We start from the raw sequence: 24900 nt of genomic DNA, 5'->3' as shown, positions 1-24900 counted from the left end.
TCTTGGCTAATAAGAATTTATTTTACAACAAAAAATTAGACTTTCTTAAGCTTTTTTTTTTCTTTTATGACCAAATTAGGAAAATATCCTTGAGAAGATTCATTTTCATATTGTGCCAGGTAGAGATTCAGATATGTGCACCTCAAAGTCCTGCATTCCTCACCAGAAGTTTGCCATGACTCTCTATGAACAGGTAGGATTGCTTTAGTTTATGTGACATTATGACATTTCCTTATTCAAACCCTCATAGACTAAAAATCCACCTAACTTTTTGTCTGTAGTGCGTGTGCCGAACCTGTGGAGCATCCTCCGATCCTCTGCCCTTTACAGAGTTTGTCCGATATATTTCTACAACAGCCCTTTGGTAAGAAGTAGCTCATCATCTCTCATTCTCTCTCTCTCTCTCTCTCTCTCTCTCTCTCTCTGTTGCCACAGATATTATTTCTGTTACAGCCTAATCGGGGACAATTTTTTTGACATTTGATGTTTATGATATTCTTGTGGGGGGTTAAGCCAGTTCATCAATAGAGGAAACTCTGGGTAAGGGGTATTGTCATGACCAATGAAGTGGCACCTTCTCTGGACTTTGAAAGGGAGGGGGATGGGAACGATTTTTTTTCCTTGAAGGTAATGCTTTTTTGGGAGAAGGTCATGAAATGGAAAAAAAAAAAAAAAAAACAACAACAACACATCAAGAACATTCCTGGAAAACTTAAAATTGATAGTCCCTATTCCTTTAGGGGACTGTTGGTTTCAAAAAGATATGAAATTAAGAGCTAAGCTGCTAACCAATTATGGTTATGCATATGTGTTATGATCAATATAAAATGGACTCTTTTTGCGGGGGGGGTGCTAATAGATGTGATTCTTACTCGAGGTTCTCCGTGGCCATATAGATGAGTCTGTGTACTGAGGAATGGTTAGAATGCAGAACATATTAGAGATGTAATACAGTGTGGATTGGTTTTCATCTGTATCTCTGCAATGGATGAGTTGCCATAAAGATTAGGACAAAAATATTTAACCCAAGGAGCACTGTTTAGGGGAAAAAAGCATCTATGAATTATGTGCTTATGAATTGACACTGTGCTGTGTCATCATTTTTTTTTAATAGCCTTTTATTTAATATGTATGGGTAACTTTACAGCATTGACAATTGCCAAACCTCTTGTTCCAATTTTTCCCCTCCTTCCCCCCAGCCTCTCCCCTAGATGACCAGTAGATGTTAAATATATTAAAATATAAATTAGATTGTGTCATCATTTCTAAAGTAGAAAGAAAATTCCATAGAAAGGGAAGAGGAGGCAGCAGACATTCTTAAGGTAGGCTGTTGTTTGGGAGATGCCAGGTAGGCCAGGGATTGAATGATAGGATCCTCTGAGTTCTAACACTTAAGAAACATGCTTAGCAAGGGTGATGAACAGATACACTAATCATCTTACTTAGGCTGGATTGTAGTCCATAAACAGCTATCCAGGAGACCAAACACTTAATAGAATGAAGCAGTTCAAACAGAAATTGAAATGGATAACATATAGAATCGTTCAGTGGATCTGGGCTCTCATCAAGTGACACCTGAGCTAATACTGTGGTTGTCAGGTGGGTGACAGAAGAACTATTCCAAATGTCAAGACTAGGAGGGCCATGTTTTAGAATCAAGAATTCACTATAAACTAGAGAATGATAGAGATCATGAATTCCTTTTCCCGTGAAAGCCAGTGGATAAAGTGTGCAGTCGTGTGTGTGTGTATTTTGTCTTTACATTATTCTTGGTACCAGATATTTGATTTTCATTAGTGTAAAGAGATCCTAATGTGCTTATTTCCTCCACCAATAAAGATGGGCACTTGGTTTGTAACCTAGTCTTAGAGAGTTGGAGTTCTGAGGTGTTAAAGAATACGTACAGTCGTACTTCTAATTACATGGTCTACAGGAGTCTATAGCTTGAAGCTAGAGGAGTGATGTTGTTGTGATTGCCCTTCTAGGTTTTTAAAATATAGGAGTAGAATCTTCCTGAAAAAAAGCAATCAGCTGCATTCCACTTAACTGCTAAAAGGTTCAAGTTGATAGTCCAGAAACATGAGGATAGAGTAGGTAGGATTGTTTTTTTTTTGTGTACACATAACCTTATCTTCCCCTCCCCCCCAAAAGGAGGAAAAAACCCTTATAATATAGTCAAGCAAAACAAATTCCCACATAGATCATGTCCAAGGATGCCTCTCATTCTGCTTATTAGTCTACCACTTCTATTGGGAAGTGAGTAACATTTCTTTAGAGTTTATGGTTGATCATTGCAGTGTTCAGAATTGTTAAAGTTTTTCAAAGCTGTTTGTTTTTATAATGTTATAGCGTAAATTGTTCTCCTGGTTCTATTTACTTCACTTTGTACTGGTTCATACAAGTCTTCCCAGATTTCCTAAAACCATTCCTTTTATTATTTTTTTTTTTAGCAGCACAATAAAATTACATCATATTCATGTGCCATATATTGTTCAGCTGTGCCCCAAATGATGGGCAGGCACTCTCTTAAAGAACTTCTACGAATATTTCGGGTCCTTTTCCTTTTTCTATGTTTTTTTTTTTTAGGGTTTTGGCCTAGTAGTAGTAGATATGCATAATTTTGCAGATTTGGGGACGTAGTTCCAAGATTGCTTTATCCAGAATGACTGGACCAGTTCATAACCCCACCATCTGTACATTATTGTGCTTCTTTTCCCTTAGTCCTTCCTCTGAAAAAGTCTGATTGACTTTGTCAGTTTGATAAGTATACGATGGAACCTCAAAATTGCTTTAATTTACTCTTGTGTAATTAGTAGTGCTTTGTAACATTTCTTCAGATAGCTCTTGGTAGCTTAAAGTTATTTTCTTGAGTCTTACAGAGTTGCTTTCTTGTTGATTTTCTTTGACCATTTATCTGTGGGGAATGTCTCTTATTTGTATACATTTGAATCAATTCTGTAAATATCTTAGAAATGAGATTTATTTTTATCAGAGAAACTTGATGCAAATTTCCCTCCCTTGCTTGATTATTTTCCTTCTTATTTTAAGGTATTCTTTATCATGTCTTAATTATGGACTACCTGGACAATACTTGAGAATTGCCAATGAACACAGAACTGAAAAGACCCTTAGAGGTTGTGTAGATCACATTAATATTAATTAGTTGTTGTGAAAATGGAATTTGAATGCAAGTTTTCTATCACCCAGTCTTTTGTCCTTCTTAATGTATTCTGATGCTTCTACTGTACCTTACTTAAAAGCAGGTGTCATAAATAAGGGTGTTAATTAATACACATAATTATGATAACTATGAATATGAATGGAGTGAATTTGCCATAAAATGAAGAGATAGCAGAATGGATCAAAAATCAGAATCCTACAGTATCTTGTTTACAAGAAACAATTGGAAGAGAGATGCACACAGAGTAAAGGTAAAGGACTGGAGCAGAATCTGTTACGCTTCAGCTAAAGTACAAAAATGCAGGGATGACAATCCTGATCTCAGACAAAGAAAAAGCAAAAATAGATCTAACTAAAAGAGATGATGAAGAAAACTACATCTTCACTAAAAGGATACCATAGACCATGAAGAAATAGGAATACCTGAGTTATGGGTTCATGACCAAACAAGAGACATTACAAAGTATAAAATAGATAATTTTGGTTATGTTAATTTAAAAAACTTGTACAAACAAAACAATATAACCAAGATTAGAAAGAAAGCAAAAAGCAGGGAAACAATAATTTTAGCAATTATCTCTGTTAAAGCCCTCATTTCTAAAATATAGAGAATCGAGTCAAATTTATAAGACTATAAAGCTATTCCCCAGTTGATAATGATCAAAGGATATGAACAGGCAGTTTTCATCTAATGAAATCAGATCAATAGCCACATGAAGAAGTATTATTTTAAATCACTTTTGAGATACCTATCTCTCACCTATCAGATTGGCTGATGTGACAAAAAAGGAAAATGATAATTATTGAAATTGATGTAGGAAAATTGTGACACTTGTGCACTGTTGGTGGCATTGTGAATTCTGGAGAGCATTTTGGAACTGTGTCCAAAGGGCAGCCAAATTGTGCATGCCCTTTGATCCAGTAATACCATTACTGGGTCTTGTATCTTAGAGAAATCATGAAAAAGGGAAAAGGACCAACATGTGCAAAAAATAGCAGCTCTTTCCATGGTGGCAAAATATTGCAAATGGAGGGATGGGATGATGATGAATAGGTAGAGAAAAACCTGGAAAGAGTTGTGCAAAATGAAATGAACAGAACCAAGAAAACATCGTACAGAGTATCAGCAGCATTGTGGGATGATAACCTATGCATAACTCGGCTCTTCACAGTAACACAATGATCTGGGACAAGTGAATACGAAGGACTCATAAAGGAAAATGCTATCTCCCTCCAGATAAAGAACTGATGGATTCTGAATACATACTGAAATATACTTTTCACTTACTTTATTCTTTTTTTGTTTTTCTTTTTTTTTTGACTGACTAATAATGGAAATTTTACATAATAGCACACAGATAAGTTATATCAAATTGCCTACCATTTTAGGAAAAAGGCAAGTGAGGGAAAACATTTGGAACTTAAAATATTGTAAAAATGAAGGCTAAAAATTGTCTTGACATGTTATTAGGAGGAAAAAAAAACCCAAAATACTATTTTGAAAAAAATAAAGTAGTCTAGTTTTTGCAGCCAAAGTTTTTCTTGGTTCTCAATGTATTATTTTGTCTTTTAAAAATTTGTAGTTAAGATTTGAAAATATTTTTTTTTTTTACTTGCAGTAATGAAGTGGAAAAAATGATTGAAAGACATGAACGCCTAAAGCCTGAAATGTTTGCAGAATTACTGCAAGCTGCAAATACTACTGATGACTTTAGAAAATGTCCCGTAAGTATTAGTTGAGAAAATGGGCCTGAATTTCTGTCATTCTTTTTTGGTTCCTGAAGTTTATCATTCAATTTTATTATTATTATTATTATTATTATTAAAGCTTTTTATTTATAAAGCATATGCATGGGTAATTTTTCCAACCTTGACCCTTGCATAACCTTTTGTTCCAAATTTTCCTCTTCTTCCCCCCCTCCCTCTGATAGCTGTCAGGTAGTCTAATACATGTTAAATATATCATTCAATTTAAGAATAAGATAAAATATATATGATCATCAAATTCTGTTGAAAACTTTCATGATCTTATGGTAGAGAGCCTGATTATTACTCTTAAATTTTGCTACTTTTTAAGAGATTAATCGATTCTTGATTAATTTAGAAGTCATGAGAAATATAACATATTAGAAAAAATATAAAATGGATTAGAAAATAAAGTTCCATACCATTTCAAGGTTTTGCCTGCAAGAAAAAGTAAATTTTCTAACTAAAATATTACCCAAATGAACTTAATTTTTTTATAATAAAACCTAGCATTCAATATGTTCATGAAATTCTTCTGTTTACATTTGTTTTTTTTACTTTGCCCTTTTTTTTTTCTTCTCCGCTAGAGTAACTGTGGCCAAAAAATAAAAATCCGCCGTGTTCTAATGAATTGCCCTGAAATCGTCACAATTGGCTTAGTTTGGGATTCTGAGCATTCTGATCTGACTGAGGAAGTTGTTCGCAATCTGGCTACACACCTTTATCTTCCAGGGGTATTTCCATTAATATTTTGTTTTTCCCCAAAGTCAGAGGCTTCATGATGAAAAGTAAGAGCTGGGCTTGGCAGCAGAGACTTGGGCAGTTGATGGGCGCTGTGGTTTGACATTAGCTTGTGGCCCTCAGTAGATAGCTTCACCTCTTATAGTCTCCCAAAGCAAGAGAGATGATTTTCACTTGGTATCTCCGGGTTGTTTTCAGGGAACCGCTTTGTGATTGTGAGCTATTCAGTTATTTTAAAGGGATTTTCATTTTTGACACTTCGATTTGTTTCCTCCATCTAACTTCTTTGTCTTTAAGGAGAACTTTTTTGTTATAATTGAAAGAATGCTGGATTTGGAATCAAGTAACTGAAGTTTGAACTCTGGCTCCTTTATTTATAATTGCTCAGTTTACTTTGACCTTGGTCAATTTACTCCTCTCTGGGATCAATTTCTTCATAGTTAAATGAAATAAAATGAGGGAATTGAATCCGATTGGATGACCTTTGAGGTTCCTTCTTACATTTGTCTGCATATATAAAGGAGCCATCCTGAAGGAAATCATAAAAGATTGCAGACTACACAATATAGGAAGGGACTATGGACCATTTAGTCTAACCTTGTCTTGATTTTACAGATAAGGGGACAGAGTTCAAATCTGGCTTCAGACACTTAACACTTCCTAACTGTGTGACTCTGGGCAAGTCACTTAACTCCAATTGTCTCTGCCAAAAAAAAAATGATAAGGGATTGAGGCTCAGGAGACTGACTTCTAAGATCCTGAAGGAGGCAGGTGGCAGCATTGGGATATTTAATGCCAGCTGGAATCTAGGCTCTTTTCCTCTCTACTGTATTATTTTCCTAACATATAGGGTCATGACATAAAACTGGAAAAGACCTTCAAGATCAGCTAGTCCAACCCCCTTTCATTTTATAGAAAAGAAAACAGGCTTGTGAAGGTTAAGATCATTTAAACAGTAAATGTCAGAAGTAAGGCTTTTCTCCTGTGCCTTTGCTTTTTTCACTGTCTGGAAGGCTGTCCTATGATATGAATTTGGAAAATTGGACCTGAAACATTCAGAAATTCAGTTATATGTGAGGCACTGTGCTAAATGATGGCAATAATACAAAGACGGAACAAAATAGCCCCTGCTTGTAAGGAACTTATATTCTACCTAACTGGTTTCTAATACATAAAGTTTTCACCAAGTGCCTCACAGACATAGGGAGGTCATAAATATTTCTGAATACATGTTTCGGTTAACTCATTATGTTTCATCATACTGATCAAAGTCTTCACAAGTAATGTGAGTGGAAAAATATAGGGGAAGTACAGAGAGTCTAGCACAGTTTTAGAAAATGAGGAGTTTGGGCAGTGTTTTCATTGTGTTTTTCAAAATTTGTTCATTACTTCACTAGAGATTTGGGTAGCATAGGTTTGGAGCTGAAAAACACTTTAGAGGTATTTGCATCAAACCTCCACATTTTTTACATAAGGAAACTGAGCCTTGGAAGTCTCCAAGAAAGTATTTGAACCCAAGTCTCCCTTGATTCCAAGTCCACTATTTTCCCTAATCTACCAGTACTGCCTGAGGGAATTAGTTTTAGTAGATTTGATATTTGAGTTTAATGTAGTCAGCAATGGTAATATCTTCACTACTGGAGTAATAACAGTAAATTGTACATTGGTGATAGGAAGATTTGTAGTGATTTTGATGGTGACAAAAGAAGGTAGAAGTTTCTACAATAGTGGGTGAGTAAAGGAAGGGATACAGGAAGACTGTGTTAATCATTTTGGTATTGTATCAAATTACAGTTACCAATGAATAATCTGTTTATACAGTTGTTTTATAGGGTAACTGATGAAAATGCCAAGACTAGTGAGCTTCATCTTGTTGGCATGATCTGCTACACCAGCCGACATTACTGTGCCTTCGCTTTTCATACCAAGAGTTCCAAGTGGGTGTTCTTTGATGATGCCACTGTGAAAGAGGTAAGGGGTCTTTTGTGCTGGCTGATTGACCCATCTGTCTTTTTCTTAAACTATTTTAACTTAGTCAACTCTAGCTTCCAAAAGTTCATGAAGCTCTTTGGATTATAGGAGAATTGTAGATATAGATTTTTCTTTGTTAACTATTTGTAAAATATATTATGAAGCATGTAGTCTCTCTGATATAAAACACTGGTCTGCCAAGCTTTATTATACCAAGGTGCTCCATGTCTCAGGGAAGAAGGGATCTGTGGTGGTGTGCCTCAAATCCTGGACACAGAATCTTGGTCCATTGACTAACCAACACATATTTTGGAGTACCTGCAAGTATTCAGAGACATGAGCAGGGTTTTGTGGAAATAGCTGCTAAACATGAGTCTGGACACAATTAAAGACCATCTCAGAAGTCTGTCTTCTGGTGCCCAGAAACTCATGATGACGGTGAATAGGTTGTGATCTTAATTGGTGAAAGAAGTGCTCGCTTTGTCCTTGTATACATTATCATTGATCCCTTCATAGGGACAGGCTTGTTGTTTGATAGAATGACTTTTTATGACTTCAGCTGATTCAAGATTTTATCTGTGTGGTTATTCTCTTTATGCCAATTTGGATATTTGAATCTTTTCATGTGATAGAAAGTTTACTGGAGGAAAAAAAAAAGTCCACGGGGCCCCTCTCACTTCCCACTCCCTATCTAGGCCAGATATCTGGTGATATGGAATATAGAATCCTTTGAGTTATACTAGGTTATACCTTGGCCAGCCAGAATTGTTTAGTCATGGGACTTGGTTTCTAACCAAACTAGATCAGCTCTTGACACAACATGGCATCCCTTGACATAGACTTTAGGAGCACAGGATTCCCACTGTGCTGAGGTGGAAAAGGGAGGGAGAGCATCAGACTATTATCATGGAACGATTCAAAACATAATTGACTTAAATCATGGACTGTTTTGAGTATGCATCATTCACTGAAGCTGATTTACTGTTGGTGTGGCAATTCTAAAAGCCCTGTAATCTCCTAATGGCTTTTATTGATTTTTTTTCCCCCCTAAACCAATAATCCAGTTTAAAGTGGAAAAATAGGCTACTAAATTCCTTGTGAATTAAATAAAAACCTTTTCCTTTTTGTACCCTTGACACATTTTGAGGCTGACTACTCCTGAAGTTCCATATATATAGGATGTGACATAATTTAATTTTAGCAGCCCTGTGGAATTCATCCTTAGACAACTGACCCTGTAGCAGATGATTATACCTGGAAAGATGAGGATGTCAGACACCTCTCTGGGCCTCCTTCCCTTCCCTCTTTTAAAAGGATCATTAATACTCAGTTCATCTAATGATTGTTCTGTAGATCATTGACCTTGAAACCTTTTTAGGTTGGGACTAAATGGAAAGACGTGGTCTCCAAGTGCACGAGATGTCATTTTCAGCCATTGCTTCTGTTTTATGCAAATCCGGATGGTTCAGCTGTGTCCACTGAAGATGCTCTTAGACATGTCGTCCACTGGTCCTATTATAAAACCTCTGCTGATGAAGACTTGGGTAATTTTTTCAGTGCCTTCACTATCAGTGTCCAGATTTGGGGACCAGATTGCATTAGGTGATTGGTAGGTTAAGGACAGTGTGTCATCAGATGGATTTACTGGGAATAAAGATTGTGAAAATCTGTGAGCCAGATTCTTTTTTTTTTTTTTAATTGTATGGAAGACTAAAAGATAACAGAAATTCATAGAGATTGCAGAGGTATCTGAAATCCATAACTCCAGAAATCATGACTAAACTGAAACTCCCAACTCCCTGCCTAATTGGTTAGGTCACTGGGCTGGAAACTGGATCTCTGTACCTTCTGCTAAAATGGTGCCATATTGAGAAGGGGGAGGAGGACTAATCTTCTAAAAGCAAAAGCTAATTTTAAGAATGGCCAGAAAATGGTTAGTTTTCAGTTAATAGTTGACAATGTTTCTGTTTCAAAGGTTTTGAAAGGCCCTCTACTCATAAATCAGAAAGTACCAAAGAAGATGGATACGGTCATCAGGTGAAGCAGAGAATCAATCAAAAATTGCATGTTGATGACCCTGTGGCTTTGACTCGCAGCCCTGTCTTGGCGAGTGGTGGGAAAGGACCAGGTATAGATTGGGGGGCAGGGGGGGTGTCTGTCTGTCTGTCTGTGAATTGTCATTTTAAAATTTGTAATTCAGCCTAATTCTTTCAAGAAACATTAAGTTCTTTGTTTAGACCTAACTCGTCATGTACATAAACAAGGCGCTTAGTTAGCTAGTGTTGTCTTGTCACTAGTAGAGCGCAAGGTTCTGTGTTTCACAGTTTTGTTATATTTTAATGTATGTATTGTTTTTAAGGCTCATTTTTCATTCAGAAATTTCGTTTAAACTGTGAATTCAGCATTTTATGAGGTACCAGTAGGTCAAAAAGGTTGCCCCAAACCTAAATTTTAATCTAAATTGGGCATATAACATAATTTAATGGACTCATAATTTCAGCAATAAGAGTATCCCCCTCAGATCATCCCATCCTTATTGTCTCATCCTTTTCATTTTTTGTCTGTGGCTTTCCATACACTGTACAGCTGGAAAAGACCTCATAGGACATCTAGTAGTCTTCTCACTTTATAGAGGAGGAAGTTGGGGAAAGTTGTTTCCTTCAACTCTCCCATGGTTCAGTAACCATATAAACCATATACTATTTTTCCCATCAATAGTATTTTATTTTTTTAAATACATGTAAAGATAGTTTTCAGCACTCATTTTTGTAAGTCTGGTTTTTTCCTCACTTAACTCTTCCTTCCCTAAGACCACAAACAATCTGATATAAGTTAAACCTGTGCAGTTCTTTTAAACATAGTTCTATATTTGTCATGTTAAAGTATCACAAACTTTTGAAGAATTTGAGTTGAAGTACATTGTAATGTGCGAGTCTCTCAGTAAATGGAGCATCAGTCAATGCTGTGCAGAGTGGAGATGCTTTAGAACCATTGTTTGTTCTTGACCTGATTCTTAGTATAATCAGACTCTGCTTTGTTTTTGTCTTGATTCCATAGTCAGTTTTTAGTCAGGATTATAATTTGTGTGACTTCAGTTTGAAGTGAAACAGATCAAGGGTGCCATATTTAGTTTTTAGTTAGGAAACCCAAAACTCCAAGCAATGGTAGTGTTCACCTTTTTTACTATAAACAAAACTTTTAAATTCTTTTATTATTTAGCCTTGATAATGGTTAATCTTACGTAGGAATCAGAATTTAACAGCATCTATGAAAAAAAAAGACTCCAATGATTTTTTTTCTTTCAAAATTTTAATACCTAATGCTTGAAGTTTTCTTTTTATTTTCTGATATTAGAATAATCTACATTAACGTTTGATGTAACTTTGTTATCTTTCAAGGATATTACTTTTCTGGAGAGCACATTTTTTTGTTTTAGGAAATACTCATTCCAGGTTTCAGCTGGACCAGTTTTTAATTCTGATACCTTTAGATTTTTAGTAATAACACAGTAAATGGTGTGCTCTTCTGGCATATACAAGTTTTAAATATTTTAGTGCTAAGATTTATCTCAGTTTTTCTAATTGTTCAGAAGAAAATATAGATCTTCTTTCATGATCAGAATGATTTTTTTTCCAGTTAAATTTGGTCATAATGAACAGAGGGAGAAGCTCAAGGACATTTCTAGGGAATGTGCTCAAAAAGCTGCTGAACAGAAAAACTTCCTCTCCTCCCAAAGAAGAGATTTGGAGAGGGAACAGAGGAAAGAGACTGGGAGACACCGAGGTAAGTGACAAGTCTTGTAACAAAAACCTGACAAAGACATGCCTGAAGATCAGTTCAGGCTGAGTGCTTGGCTTTCTTTCTCAGATATGCCCTTTAAGAGACATAAGTGATTCTCTTACGATCCTTCCCCTTCCCTGTTCCTGATTTTATTTTGGTTATTATTCTCACATCTCAAAGACTGCTTTAGAAATCCATTAGGGATTGTGGTGCCATCGTATAAGCTGAGGCATTTTCAATAGAGGCCCCTCTGTCTGCCCTCACCCCAGCAGCCAGATATCACAAGCATTATCAGAGATGCCTGTGGTTGAGTGCTCCTTCTCACAGCAGATAGCACATTCAATTCACATGTTAAAAAATGACTGCTCAAAGCTTAGTGCATTTTTTTTTTTCAGATTTGCCCAGTGAAGATCTATCTCGCTTCAAATCTGGAGCCCCCCTTGCTGCCTCAGCAAATGGATTTCGGCAGCATGGCAGCCAACCTGGGTCTTCCAGCCAAGGGAAAGGGTCTTCCCGACATGAGCGTGCCACACCCCAGGGTCGGACCTCCACACAAGTGCCAAATTCAATCAAACCCCAAATGCTTGCTTCAGGGGAAAAGATAACCAGCAAAGGGAAGAGCGACAGTGCCACTGGATATGACACAGACAGCAGCCAAGACTCTCGGGACAGGGGCAGCACCTACAGTGGCAGCAGTGGCCGCAGCCGGGCCCGCAGCTGGAAACCAATGAGAGAGACGCTGAATGTTGACAGCGTTTTCAGTGATGCTGAGAAGAGACATGCTGCGCCAAGGCACAAAGTAAATAGTAAATCCAAACACAGCCAAGATCAGAGAGGTAACAACTGGCCCAAAGAGACAACCAAGCAAAAAGGTTTGATGACCATATATGAAGATGAAGGAAAGCAGGAGACTGGAAGCAGGAGTTCCCTTGAATCTACTGGGAAAGGACCCGAGAAAGCGAAAGGCCTTGTGGAGAACAAGGTTCTCAGTGATGGTGGGCAGATACAAAGGACTGAGTCGGGCTATGAAAGCAGTGATCGGATCAGTAGTGGGTCTGCCAGCTTGGATTCCCCACTCCTGGAAGGGAACACAGCAAATCCCAATAGTACAAGAGAAACACGGTCTGGCAGGTAATACACATGTCTAAAAGGAAACCATTTTGTCTGCACTCTTGGTTGCTCTCAACAAATATTTATATACAAATACAGATTCATTTTTCTTTTTAAAGAAATGATAGGTCTGCATTTTCTTCATATTCTGAAGCATTTATCCAAATTTAGATGTCATGATTCAGTATAGTTATCCCTTCTACATCACAATTTTCCCCATCATGATTTTAATATATTGCGAGTTGACATAAGAAATTAAATGGGAATTTTTGGGGAGTTTTGTGGAAGCTGCAGATGACACATAAAGGCCAGCAGATCACCCAGAACCTATCATTAAACACTTAATCCAATTTTTATAATAACGTTATTAAAACACACCATAAAAAAGAGGGGAAAAAAATCAGATTTCTTTGGTATGAAGGAAGGTTCAAAAATTTTCATGTTGGTTTTCCAGATTGCAATTTAATTCAGGATTAAAAGTCAAAATATCTGTGCTTAGGACTAATCAGCAAATTTGTAAATATCTTTGGACTTGTTTCTTTACTTGTAAAATGAAAAGATTGTCCTGTCCCATCTCTCAGATTCTGATTCATAAAGATTTTCATGTCAGTAGCAGGTGAAAGTATCACTCACCTAAACATTTTGAAAGTTTTCATCATAAAGATGAAGTGTCTTTCATCTTGTATTTTATTTTATTTTGATAGTATTTCTGCTGCAATTAGGTGCTTGATTTTTGAGAGAAAATGTTCGTGTTGGAGGAGCAGTTGTCTTTTTCACTCCGAATAGCCAGTCTCAAGTTCCAGCCAGCAGGTTTACTGTGCTAAATGGATCTTAATAATTTTACATTGACAATGAATTATTTCTTATTTGTTTCAATAATGTGAACTCTTTGATAAATATCTTAGCAATATTGAAAGTCTTTGGAATTTTTCCATGGTTTTGAACAATAAATGTGAACTGATCCATAAGTGAGTGAAATAATGGGACTTTGCTCAGCAATCAGGGATTCATTCTCTTGTTTGAAATGGTTCAAATGTGGTTCCTTATATTGAAACAAACTTCTTTCTCCTCATCTGTAAAGTGGAAGTGATGTTACTTGCATGGTCTGTCTTGTTGTATTGTGGTGGGGAAAGTGCTTCTTATCCTCTGATCTGTCTGCCTAGCTGGACTGATGGCAGAATTCTTCTACCATTTTCATTCAGGATTGCCTTTATTTATCCCTTGACTGGATCTGTGATCTCATCAATTTGCTTGCTGGCTCCTAGATATCTTATCCATGGCCAGGCACCATTTGCCTTTGTCCTCCAAAACCCTTGTACACATGCTAGGATCCTTTCTCTAGGTGTCTGAGCATCTCCTTGTCATCAGTGCAACCCACAGGATTTCCATCCACCTGTTATCCCTAATCTTGAGACATCACCAGTTTAATTGCTGAGGGGGGGGGGGGGGGGTCTCAGAATCCAGAATACTTGGGCATTTTTCTTTGTTTTATTGAGATTCTGAATAAAGTGCCAGATTCATTTGTAAACCCAGTAAGTCGTCTGGGCTGTTGCACAAAAGATCTTTCTGGCACCACATTGATATGATTAGATTCTATGATTAGAATTTGCCCTCAGCTGGCAGATCCTTGGCAAGGTCACCCTCACAGTTGGAGCCTGAGTAGGCCCCAGGGAAGGACTTTGTAGAGAGAGAGAGCTTGTTTGGGGAGGACTGAAATAACTAAAAGGAAATGACTTAGGAATAATAAGTACATCTGAACAAATCAAGTGATATATTAGCCATACATTTCTACCTTTCTGTTAAAATCTGCCATCATGTGATCGCTTTGTAGATCACAATGCAAAGAAAGATGTTGGTATTCAGTTTTTTGTTATTTGGTAATATTACAAATTCCAGGGATCCTGGCAACTATTTCTTTTTGAACCTTTTTGGTAGTATGAATTGTTTTTGTCTGGCAGCTTGCAGTGTTTTTTCCTTGAGATTGTAGTTCTTGCATTGAAGTTTTGCAACAATGTTCCTTGGGGATTTTTTCCTTGTGAGATCTCTTTCTGAAGGTGATGGATTCTTTCAATGACAATTTCCCTCTCTGTTTCTAGAATATTGGGGCAGTTTTCCTTGATAATCTCTTGAAGAATGCTATCCAGGCTGGGTTTTTTTTTTTTTTTGCTCATGCCTTCAGATAGACCAATAATTTTAAAATTGTCTTTCCTAGATCTATTTTCCAGGTTGGCTGTTTTTCCAATATGTATTTTACATTTTCTTGCATTTTTTCATTCTTTTTAGTTTGAATAATTCTTGATGTCTTGTAGTCATTAGCTTCCATTTGGTCAGTTCTAGTTTTTAATGTAGGATTTTCTTGAGTTAGCTTTTCTGTATCTTTTTTTCATTTGGTTAATTCTATTTTTGAAGATGCCATTTTCTTAAAGTAATTTTTTTTTTTTTTTTTTTTTTTGCATTTGGCCAATTGTACATTTTAAGGAATTGCCTTCCTTTTCTAAGCTGTTAACTTTCTTGCGTACCGTCTTTTATGAGCACTTCCAAGAAGCTTCTTTAGACTTGGATATCATTCTCTGTGGACATTTTGTCCTTGCCTGAGTTGGTGTTTTGTTCTTCCCTGTCACCATAGTAATTTTCTGTGGTCAAGGTTATTTTCTGCTTTTTGCTCATATTTGTAAAGATCGTGTATTTTAAGATCAGCACGAGACAGGAATTCAGGTTAGGGGAAAATCGTCAGTCTTTATTCTCAGTGAAGAAGGATTGGAGGTGGAAGAGAATCGGCGATAGCAATGTGTGCAGCTGAGTCAAGAAGCTAGCTCGACCAGCAGCCACACAACCAGCAGCTCGGAGTCTCGAACCCAGCCCAATCTCTCCCAGCTTCTCTTCCTGTCTCTCTCTCTCTGCCTCCACCCACCAAAATCGTCATTTCCTATACAACACATCAGGACTTGCACGGAGAGTGGGCAGGGACCATTCTTTATCCAATCATGTATATTAATAGAGTATAGCCCAATTACTATCTAGCCTCATGTACTTGGGACCTCAGTGCATCAGCTCAAACCTCAGCCCATTACACATATTCTTTCCTTTTCTTTTGGTATTTCCTCTTTTTTAAATTTTTGCTCTTGGAGTAAGGGGGCACTGTCTCAAGCTTTCTGTGCAGCTCTGAGCCTTAGCTTTGAACACAGGAACCTCTTGTGTTTACAGGAGTAGCTTTATCTGCTCTTTCCAGGAAACAGCTTGTTTTTTCCCAAAATTTGCTTTATGAGCTGGGACTGTGGACTGCTTTATTGGTTTGCTTCACTACTGAGTCAGGACCAAGAATCTCAGTTGCTGATCCATTGTGGTTTAAGACCCTCTCACTGGCTTTCCCAGACTCTGAGCTGAGCTGAACACTTCTTTCACCCCAGTGAGACTGACCTTTCTTGAAGTTTTTCCAATATATCTTGAACTAGAAAATGGTTTCATTCTGTTACACTCCTTTCAGAGGCTTGGTTTCATATGGTTTTTGAGGGAAACTAGAAGACCTTGAGCCAGCTTCCTGGCTTTACTCCATCATCTTGGCTCCTGCCCCAGAAGTTACATAAACATCTCTTTTTGGTAGTTAGTAAGAAAAAGATGAGCATTTCTGGTGAAATTGGGGGGCAGAATAGATGTGGTCATTCCTACTCTCCAGATGGTGTTCCAGGACATGCTAGGCCAGCAGAAGAAATGGCTGCTGTCTTTTAGAAGGTAATGTATGGAAAGTGTCTCTTCATCTAGCTTATCTTCAAAATCTTAAAAGAGAAACTTACTATTCAGAGTAGAATTATGAAATAGGTATATTTCTTGAGGAGGAAAATCCTCATCACCCCTATTTTAAATATTTGGCACAGCAATTTATTTTTCATATTCTTCATACACATTACTTCTGTAGTAATTGGAACACCATGGAGAGTGTAAAAATTGAGTCATGTAATTCTGTTGGGAATATTGTAAGAAAGATATTAGAAGAATTTCTTACTGCATTTGCATTCTTTTTAAGCACTCTTTTAATTATTCTTCATGCATGTTAGTTTAGTTCTGTAGTAATTGGAACACTGTGAACAGTATAAAAACTAAGTCATATAATTCTTTTGGGATGTAAGAAAGATCTGCAGAATGAAAATTAAAAGAATTTCTTAATACATTTTTGTATTTTTTTAAAGCCAGATGTTTTGTTTTATTTTTACAGTAACCAGATTCAATCAAGTAAACGGAATGTAGATAGTTTGCAACAAAACTCCCGACAGTGCAAAGACCATCCGGAAGGTAGGAATTTCATTTATTAGTAGCAATAAAAAACCAAATGTCTTGTTTATATTCATCCTTTATAGTTAATGTGTTCAAGAAAGTCATGCCCCTGCCCCCAACCTGGTAAGTAGTCTTCAGCTGGCCAACATGGTGATTAGGTGCTAGGCCCATTCTCACAGTCTTGCCTTCCCACCTGCTGGCCTTCTTTCTGGTTATAAAGGCAGCCAGTTTAGTTCATGCTTGGATTTTTACACTGGCTTCCAAGACAGTCTCTTTGCTTCACATCTTCCTGTTCTAGATGGTTCTACACTTAGTTAACACTGATATTCCTTGAAGAAATTGAGGCAAAAAAGTGACTTGCCCCCAGGATCACATAGCTAATAAGTGTATGGTTTTAACTCTTTACTGTTTTTGAGTTGTCTTCCTCACTTAGACACAAATAAGATTCGAGCATGTTAGAGTATACTTTCTTTAGAAGTTTTAAGAATTTAAATATAAAATGTGAAAATTTTGTTTGATCTTTTAAAAGTTGATTTATCTTATTTTCATGAAATTTCTTTCTGTACACAAAAAGAAATTAATACTTTGTGTGTGTGTGTGTGTGTGTGTGTGTAGTACTCCAGTTTTCACAGTATTTTTTGGCTTAGTTTGGAATATTCAGGATGAGAGCACTGTTAAGATTTTCACATTCATGGGGCAGCTAGGTGGTGCATTGGATAAAGCAACATCCCTGAAGTCAGGAGGATCTGAGTTTGAATCTGCTCTCAGACACTTAATACTTCCTAACTGTGTGACCCTGGGCAAGTCACTTAAGTCATTTAACTCCAATTGCCTCAGCAAAAAAAAAAAAAAAAAAAAAAGATTTTTACATTCCTTTCTTATGTTATTTTGTGTTGATTGCTGAAATGACAAGTCTTTAAAGTTCCCCCCCCCAAAAAAAAATAGTGTAAGTGGATGAGAAAGGAAATAACTTCCTTTATATTTAATTAAATCAAGATACTCCTCCACCTTTTAACATAAGGGAAAAGTCCCTACTCTTGGTGTTATAGAAATCATTGTCTCAGTTGGAAAGGAACTGAAAAGCTATTTAGTTCATTCTCACAGGCAGAAAAACCTAAAGACCACACATGTATTAGTGGCCAAAAGATCTCCCTCAACCTGAGAATTAGGAGATGTAGGTTGTAGGCCAGGCATCATTCAGTAGATGAGGTGACTTGAAGAAATCCTCTTGACTTCATTTTTCTCAACTGCAAAATGAAAATGGTGATCAGATGGAAAGCTCTTCCAGTTCAAACATACTACAAATGTGTGAAGAAGATCTTCAATGGCTGTTTACTCAGCCAGGATGCTTCCTAGCATATTTGGTTACTTGAAACACTAGTTAAGTTTCTGAATTGGTTAATAGGAAGGGAATATGATCAAAGACCCTCATCTTTTACCAATGATATACAAGGCTCACTCCTATACTTGCAGTATTAGAATTGTCCCTTAAGTCAGGAATCAGCTTTGATGGGCTTTCTGTCTTTTAAACAGCAATAGGCAACATGCCAGGGCCACCAGCTTCTCCTGTTCTTATGCACTTGTCTAGGCTAAAAGAAGGAAATAAGTCTGGGGCAGAGGAACCACATGATTAAATAGCAGCTTTGAGAAATTTCTTGATCTTCCCAGATTGGTATTTTAGATACTCTTCTGTAGAATTTCAGTACCTGGAGCACATCACCTTCACTCATCCTTCAACCTTTTAAATAGTAGTCAGCTCCAGTTCACAAAGATAAAATCTCTATTTCTTTAGTTGGTTCAGTTTTGTTTTTTTTTTTTTTTAATATGGGATGTAAGACCTATTCTTTCTCCAAAGAACATCCATTCCTGCGCAGTGTTCCCTCTTTTAGTTATTTTTCATTCAGAATGAAAAATAGGTGCATTTGTTTAGACTTTTGGGGAAAACAAGTTTTTTCCCTTGTTTTGGACCTTGTTTCTGCCATAGATATGTCATTGATTGTAATGAAACCTTTAATTATTTTTTTTTCATCAGATGATGTCATATTGAGAGGATACATTTACCCAAAATAAGTTGACTTCTTTTCCCAAATTAAAATGCCTCACAGGGTCCAAGGCCTGATAAATATTTCTTTGGCTGAGTATCAAAGGAGACAGTTAAAAGGTTGGCTAGAAATCACCCCAGAAGACAGTGAATTTGAACAACAATCAGAAACTCACTTCCAGCTGCAAAGCATTGTTTGTCTCCTAGTTGTCATCAACAAAGAGGCACAAAGCTTTGGATGGTGTTAAAAATTGCTCTAAAGCACTTTCCCTTTATTTGTATTTTAAAATATTCTATACTTGGACAGTTTTACAAACCATAAATATAATTTCTAGCAATTGTGTGTTAACCTGATAAACTGCCCTTTACTGATGCAGATTCTTTTTTAACTTAATAAATATATTGAATCTGAGAGTCGCTGTGTGAATATCTCTAGGTGGGGGGGGGGGGGGGGGGTTGGGTCCTTGAGCAAGAATTGCCCTGACATTTCCTGTCAAAAATTTAATAGACATAGCTCATTTCTTCACTAAACATAATATTTAATGGATAACAGACATAGAAATCACAACTTGGTCAGTCATGGGCTCTTCAGTTTGGCTTCTTAGACCTGCTTAGGCTCTCCTCCCTTCCTCTTTCCCCACCCCCAACTTACCTCCACAGATGCCTCAGGAAAGTATCCAAGGATGATAGATAGTAAGTTTACTTATAGATTCTAAGCCTACTGTGATTCCGTCCTTGCCTTGAGAATCATATTTTTAAATGAGTTTTTCTGTCAGCATTTCTCTGTGGCATATATTTCATGTCTAAAACCTTTGAGAGCTTTCAGAATAGTGTTCTTTTTCTTCTGCCATCAAAGGATACATCCTTCCTGTCTAAATATAGATAATTTGTCAATATTGGGTATCAGTGTGTTTTTCTATGGCATGTACTAAAATAGTTGTGCTGCTATTATAGCTGGATATTGAGGTTTTGGTAAGGAAGAGATTATACCAAGTAACTCTCAGGGTTGATAATCCCAGAGTTTTGAGCCTTGGTTTTCATTATGAGAAACATGATGCCTCCTCCCCCAAAGTCAAATATTAGTTGTAGAATTGTTGTTTCTTAAAAGTTAGGAAAGTTAGGTAATTCGAACTGTAGACTGACTGTGCTCGCTGCTCTTAGATAATGTAGTGTTTTTAACTTTGTAATATGAGTTTTTCTGATGTTATAAATGTGAATAAACTCATCATATTGTCCTTGGGGATGATTTTTTATTTTTTTAAAAGATAGATGAGACTTTGAAAATGTAAGGGTGCTCAGAAACAATTTTCACCATACTTGGAACTGTGCCAAGAATTATGCCAAGTTCTAGAGAAATACAAAAACAAGGAAGCAAAATGGGCCCTGCTTTCTTGGAGTTTACAGTTTGTTGGGGAAGACAACACATTCAACGTGGCTAAGGAGGCCAGAAGGAAGAATGCCCACATTGGGGTAGATACTTGTGAAGGATGAGAAAAAGATGCCCAATGAGTAGAGCTAGGAGAAGTGGTGCCTGATTCAGGGGGTCTTCTCAAAGTGGTGGTCATGGAGAGGTACTTGGTTGCCACTGATTATCTTTAGGACAGAACTAATTTGTCACTGGAAAGTCCAGGGATTCCCTATTGCATCTAAGACAGATTAGGAAAATGCCTTTATAGCCTTTCCTTTCATCCTCACCAGTCATCATTCTCCCTCCTGTCTTCTTTGCTCCAATCAAACTAGCCTTCTTTCTATTCATCACATGTGAAATTGAACGTTCTATCTCTATACCTTTGCTCTGGCCTCCTCTCAAATTAGGAAGGAACTGCTTAGCCCTATATTCTGTTAAGAAGCCTTTCCCGAGTCCCCCCCATCCACTTATGCTAGTGGCCTTCTTTCCTCCTTCCCTCACTACTCTGGGTATATTCTTTCTGTGTATATTGTACCTTCTTAGATATGTCGTCATTAGAACATCGGCTCCTTGTTTCATTCTCAGTAGTGGTATTTTTAAAGCCCAGGCACTGTTCTTGCATATAGTAGGCACTTAAATACCTGCTGGATTGCTTTCAAAACAAATGAAGGCCATTAGCAATTAAAATTATTTTTATAGGAAGAAATAGTATCTAATTCATGTGGATTTAAACTTCAGCCTTGCCTAGCCAGGATCAGTGGGGTTTTGCTCCCATGGTGAAGAACAATAACCTAATACTTGTGTTCTTTCCTTCTGGATTCCTCATGGAAATCCTAACTAAGAGTCTAAGATGGGTACATAATAGAATGGAGCTGAAAACCAAAATTCCAGCAGATGGGGAAAGGCCTTAGCTAACCAATAAAACACATATGTTCAGCACCTGTTGTATGCCTGTGCCAAGTGCTAGTAATACAGCAATAGGTAAATGTATATATACATATACTCCCTTGCAGCCAACAACAGTTCATTTCCATTCTCCATAATGAGGAGGTACTAGCAGATAGATCATTGAAGGACTAAAGCCATCCCTGTAAGAAATCTCAAAGAGGATGGTATGAGGTGACAATCAAGGGGCTCTATCACAGTCCAGGCATCTGTATTTTTGTTTCTTTGCTCTTATTCAGGGGGAGTCAGCACAACACTGTGCGTGCAGTAGGTGCTTGTGTCCTTACCTCTTTGGAGGAGTGGTGGCTGCAAAAATCTGACAGTCACAGATTTGAAAAGTGATCTTGAAAACTAGAAACTTGATCTTTACCAGAGCACCTGGGATGCTACTGAAGGCAGCACTTAGTGGCTCTTAGCTAGGAGACAGGAGGCCTGAGTTCTCTGGATCTCACACAGGTATGGCCAGCATTTTGTGGCATTAGTTACTTTTTAAAATAAAAGTGAAGTAACACCTGCCCACGGTGTGGCTATGAAATCTCAACTGAGAGAAGAAATGTGAAAAAGTAGTGTAAAGGGAGCTCGCTGGGGGCTCGGTGGGTGGAGTACTAGGACTAGAGTCAGGAAGACCTGAATTCAAATCCAGTCTCACACTTATAGGCAAGTAGGATGCTCTGCCTGCTTCAGTTTCCTGAAATGTAAAATAGCACCTGTCTCCCAAGGTGGTGGTAAGTGCTTCATAAGCCTAAAAGCCCTCTGTAAAATGCTAGTTACTATTAATATGAGAGAGTACATTTGTCATCACTGACATCTTTGACTAGTCTAGATGTTACAGAAGGGGGGAGTCCTTTTCAGATTTCACAAGGTGATTTTTGAACTCCCTCCCAACTCGCAGATTCTGTGTTCTGTCTTCTCAGTCTCAGCATCCTAAATAACTAGAAAGCTGTGCAATCATTTTCAGCTTAACAGCAGTGCTGAGGGGTGGGATGTAGTTGACTTTTAAAAAGCAGATGCTCTGTTCTGGTGAAAGGCCTTGAGAGTCTTCCATGTGTGGATGGGTTTAAAGAACCTGGAAGTATTCATTTAGTATCAGAAAGAACATGTGAACTGGCTTTGAGTGTTTGAAGAGAATTTGTGCAGAACTGTTCAACTACCCTAGAAGTTATAGCTAAACTTAGAACGAAGAAGCTACAAAAAAACAGTTTAGTGTCAGGAGGGAAAACAATAACTCTTTTACCATTAATGCTAACCAAGGTGGCACAGGCAGCTTTACCAAGCAGTGTCTGGACTACATTTTGTTGGATGGATTATAAACAAGCTGACATGGTGACTCATCGAAGTCATATTTGAGGTGAGCTTGAAGGAAGGGAAGGAATCCAAGTATAAGCAGAAGAAAGTCTGAAAGGACTGAATTTATGCAGGGGACAATAAGTAGTGAGGTCTGTCTAGGATGCAGAATGGGTGGGAGAAGCCAGGCAAGCCAGTGAGAGGACTCCATTAGGGCAAGGGCCTTATTGGGGCATTAGTATTTTATTTAGGAAGTAGCACCTTGCAAGCCATGGCAAATTTTTGAGCCCAATCCAGGACTATGGACCAGGATAATAGGACAGCATTAATAGTACGACAAAAGATGGATTAGAGGGAAATGCTATGGAGAATTTGGGGAGGAACCTAGGTGACCATGCTTGTTGGGGAGTAGTAAAAAACTATTATTTTCTTTTTAAAGATGTATTCTAAACTTAGTAACTGTCAATAAAAACAAACATTGAACTATATAAACAAAAATAAAAATAATAGGCACTGGCCACTTTTCCCTAGTAGCTTTTAAAAATGTTGCAAGACAACTTGTTTGAAGATAAATTTGTGGATTTTGTTGTGAAACTACATTTTACTCTAAAATGCTATATCACTTGAAAACTTAGTATACTTTATAGTTTTTAAATGTATTTTTAAATTTAGCATTTTAAAGTATTAAAGTCTATTTTTTATTCACCTATGTCAGTTCCTAGATGTCAAAATGAAAAAAAGAAGCTATCAGCTTTTTTTTTTTTACATGTGTTTTACATTATAGCTTTTAAAATAATCAAGTCTCTCCATTTCTCCTTTTGAAAACTGGCAACCTTAGAGATAAAAGTAGCAGTCACAATTTCAGAATTTTCTTAAAAAGTATACCTTTTGAAATTATTTATATATTCATTTTTCCAAAGTTACTCTAACTTGCCTTAAATATTTAATTTAAAATGTTGCAAGAACACATTACATGTGCCTAGTGTGCTTTGTTAATCCTGCATTTTGTTCCCAGAATAGTAGGCTACTCAGATAAACTTTGTGGACAGGAACATGTCAGGATTTGGTTCTTTTCTCTGCGATGCCAAATCAGAATTTTCATTAATTTATCATTCCAGTATGTCATGCTCTAGTGATATGCTCTGTGTGGTGTTAAAATCTGTCATCTTTGGTTTTGCATAGCACCTAGAGCCAAAATTCCCAGTAAAAATTCCACTCTGTGTTTTAACTATGCATGCATGCATGTCTGTGTCAGCAGAAGAGAAAAATAACACGTCTATTTTTAAGTTTGTTGGAGTCCTACTGTCAGTGAGCCCCAGAAGCACAGAAAACACTATACATATATTATAAGGTTCTGCTGCCTCCTGCTGCCCATCCGTTGTGAAGCTGTCATGGGCAGTGTTCGACTTGGTAAGATTACTACAGTAGGTTTGGGCCTTGTGTTGTCAGTGATTTGTACGAAGATAGAGATGAACTTGTTTCTTCAGATTGCACATTTCCATCTGTATATGAAACTTCAAACTATTTAATTTTTTTTTTCAGTGTATATGGAAAAATGCTTTTTCTGGTTCTCCGATTATGGGTTGGTTTGTAGTTGTTAGGGAATGACAAAACTATTTTGAAGAGATAATGAAATGCTTATTTCATACACATATTTTTACATGAGATTTTATGGATTCAAGTTGTACTGATAAAAAAGGACAAAACAAATATGAGGAGCAATGTTTTCTTTATGAAGGGGAGGCCTTATTTGGAGCTAAAGAAAAAATTAGTTCTCATTCACTCAGAATTCACACTACAAAGAAGTTTAAACTATCATAAAGGAAAACTGGCATCTTCCAGTCACAGTGGCATGTTCCCAGAATTGACCTGAATCATATTGCATCATTTGTAATGTTAGTTTGCCCAAGAGACAAGTTAGCACAGTCAGTTAACAGTTTTTAGTTATAGCACCCTGATCATCCTGCCAAGGCTTGGGGAGGCAGGTCATTCTTTAAACAGTCATCACAGGTTTACATCTATCTGGTGCTTTTTGAGATAACATCAATTATAACAGTAGGCCATTTTTTTCTTGGTCTTGTCACCATCTTTAATGATTGTGTTTTCATGATGAGCATTCATAACTAACGGTTTGGGAGGGGATATCACTATGCCATCTCTTGATTTATCTCACTTAGCCCGAGGAATGACAACATGAGTGAAGGCTTGTATCTCCATCTTGCCTATTTCCATTAAAGTGTCTGGATCTCAACTCATTTTGTTCAGAGGCTGGTCCCCTTTAGCTGAAGTAAAAGAGCTTTGGTTCCTAGGTGCAGATCTCACCTCTGAACAACATGTGTGATCTGGGCAAGTCTTATTACTATTCTGGGCATCCATTTCCTCCTTTGTAAAATGAGGAGATGTGACTAGCTGGCTTTCAGCTCTA

At 37.2% G+C, this 24900-nt stretch overlaps 1 protein-coding gene across 2 annotated transcripts in view; it reads left to right on the top strand.

The window, feature by feature from the left end:
* The window catches only part of USP53 (ubiquitin specific peptidase 53), a 76446-nt gene that overhangs the window by 35952 nt on the left and 15594 nt on the right, over positions 1-24900 (top strand). For both annotated transcript variants that reach the window (XM_031942622.1, XM_031942623.1), the window contains exons 5-14: positions 80-193; positions 282-364; positions 4800-4905; positions 5514-5660; positions 7489-7638; positions 9017-9182; positions 9614-9766; positions 11275-11421; positions 11814-12549; positions 16739-16815. In XM_031942622.1, coding sequence (XP_031798482.1) covers positions 80-193; positions 282-364; positions 4800-4905; positions 5514-5660; positions 7489-7638; positions 9017-9182; positions 9614-9766; positions 11275-11421; positions 11814-12549; positions 16739-16815 — 1879 coding nt within the window. The remainder of the gene's footprint in view (positions 1-79; positions 194-281; positions 365-4799; positions 4906-5513; positions 5661-7488; positions 7639-9016; positions 9183-9613; positions 9767-11274; positions 11422-11813; positions 12550-16738; positions 16816-24900) is intronic.

This window comes from Sarcophilus harrisii, chromosome 6 (genome assembly GCF_902635505.1).
Source record: "Sarcophilus harrisii chromosome 6, mSarHar1.11, whole genome shotgun sequence".
Lineage (NCBI taxonomy): Eukaryota > Metazoa > Chordata > Mammalia > Dasyuromorphia > Dasyuridae > Sarcophilus > Sarcophilus harrisii.
Note: the sequence above shows the minus strand (reverse complement) of the source record. Positions and strands in the feature narration are given on the sequence as shown.